Below are 1,932 nucleotides of genomic sequence, written 5' to 3' on the forward strand. Positions count from 1 at the left end.
ATGTAGTCATATATGTGTGGAAAGTGTAAAAACCAAAGACTTTGGGTGATGTAGTGGAAATTTGAGAAAAGGGAAAAAGTGAAGGAAAGTGTGGGGTGTAAAAGAGTGCATATGAAAGAGACCAAAGTGGCCATAAGTGGAAGGTTTGTTTGGTGACTAGATGTGGATGAATTCTTATCCTATTCCTAGTTCCTAGTACCATTTACAAAAAAATTTGAACCATACACGAAGTATGGGTGGCAACTCCAAGGATAAAACCAAGTAACATGGACCCATTCAACATTATCTACCACTTTTGCCCTTTCAGTATTTGAATCTCTATGTTATATTTTTAAAATCCACGTTTATTATGCATTCACATGTATATGTTATGGCTTGGTATACCTTATCCATACAAAAGGAAGTATAATCATAATTTTCAACTTAAAGTTTTTATATTTGAAATAGTTTCGGAATAACTTGTACATCATGTTATAAAAGCTATACAATTGTTATGATCTTGAAAAAGCGACATTCAAAAGAAAGGTTTATACTTTATAGTTTATACCTTATCTATGCCACGTATATCCTCTATATATATGTTCCCTCAAACACATGCCATTTTCAAGAATCTGTGCTTCATAGTTCATACTCTTTCTAACTTGTTTCCAAAAGGTTTCTTTCTTTTTTATCAAGATTTGATCATAGCACAAGATGGGTGAGATTGAGAAAAGTAAGATATGTCAAGATATGGGATTCAAAAAGAATGATGCTCAATGGGTTTTAATGGAAGCTAAAGATGATGTTTGCAAGTATGGCCTTATGGAATCGGATTCAGAGGATTTATCTTTCGAGTCATCTTCTTCATCGGAAATGATAGATGATGCATCTTCATCATCTTCGTCTTCATCTTCATGTGGTCCTTTGTTCGAACTATCTGAACTCATGGCACAACTACCTATTAAGTAAGTAACTCCAATCTTTTTTAAAATTTTATGACTTGGGTATCAAGAAAAGATCGTTCAAGTTCAACCTTTGGTGTTCTAAGGGGTGTATAGTACATCCCTCGATGTAAATGTTACAATATTAGATTGCTTATATGATCACTTGTATTATGTAGGAGGGGCATATCAAAGTTTTATCAAGGGAAGTCCGAATCATTTGCATCACTAACAAGTGTGCAAAGCATTGAAGATCTTGCAAAGAAAGGGAAGTATTGTTGTAGATCAAGAAGGTCAATGAAAACCTATGGAGGCGGTTTAGATGGTCAAAGTCAAAGATTAAGTCCAAAAGCCACCATAGCCAAGAACAAGAAGGGTTCTTCAACTGCTAGGACATCAATATTTTCTTCACTAGGAGAAATGAGTTCTTTATTGGCTAATTAACTTTAATACTTTTTAGCCTTTGGTACAAATTATGGCTACCCATCGGATCGAGGTTTTTTCAATCTTCCTTTTTGAGGATTGTTATTTAATCATTTGGGTATATTAGGGTTTCTTTTTTTATATATTTTTGGTTCTTGTTTTATCAAAATTGTACCTGAATGTAGTTTTTTTAAACGGCAAGACAGTTGTTTGCAGATATCTCATGAAAACTACACGTTTATGTAGTTGGGATATATGTTTTGTTACTTTTTATCGTGATAAACATATTTGAAGTCTTGTACATCTATGTATAGTGTATTGATACTGTTGTTTTAAATCATACGATAATTATATCTGGATAAGCTTAAGCTTTGTTTCTGTATGTTGTCAAATTACGAGATCGCTTTTTGTTTAGATAAATATCAAATAGTAGGATTTGAAATTAATGTCCTTAGATCGTCACGAATAACCTAGACAACTTAAACAAACCCAACCCGATGATGGAAGAGATTAGCAGTTGAGACCAAATAATAAAGAATGTGATATAGAAGAATTGTTTATTTTACAAAATCAATTCTAAAAAGTAAAA

At 32.7% G+C, this 1,932-nt stretch overlaps 1 protein-coding gene across 1 annotated transcript; it reads left to right on the forward strand.

The window, feature by feature from the left end:
* The first annotated feature begins 582 nt into the window (after positions 1 to 582).
* LOC145071070 (uncharacterized) lies at positions 583 to 1,648 on the forward strand. The gene is made up of 2 exons (XM_079017997.1): positions 583 to 944; positions 1,100 to 1,648. Exons 1-2 carry the CDS (start codon positions 694 to 696, stop codon positions 1,362 to 1,364), a joined length of 516 nt encoding a protein of 171 aa, XP_078874123.1. The 5' UTR covers positions 583 to 693; the 3' UTR covers positions 1,365 to 1,648.
* Positions 1,649 to 1,932: the final 284 nt, after the last annotated feature.

Source organism: Lactuca serriola, chromosome 8 (genome assembly GCF_051521515.1).
Source record: "Lactuca serriola cultivar US96UC23 chromosome 8, Lser_US96UC23_V15, whole genome shotgun sequence".
In the NCBI taxonomy this organism is placed as follows: Eukaryota; Viridiplantae; Streptophyta; class Magnoliopsida; order Asterales; family Asteraceae; genus Lactuca; species Lactuca serriola.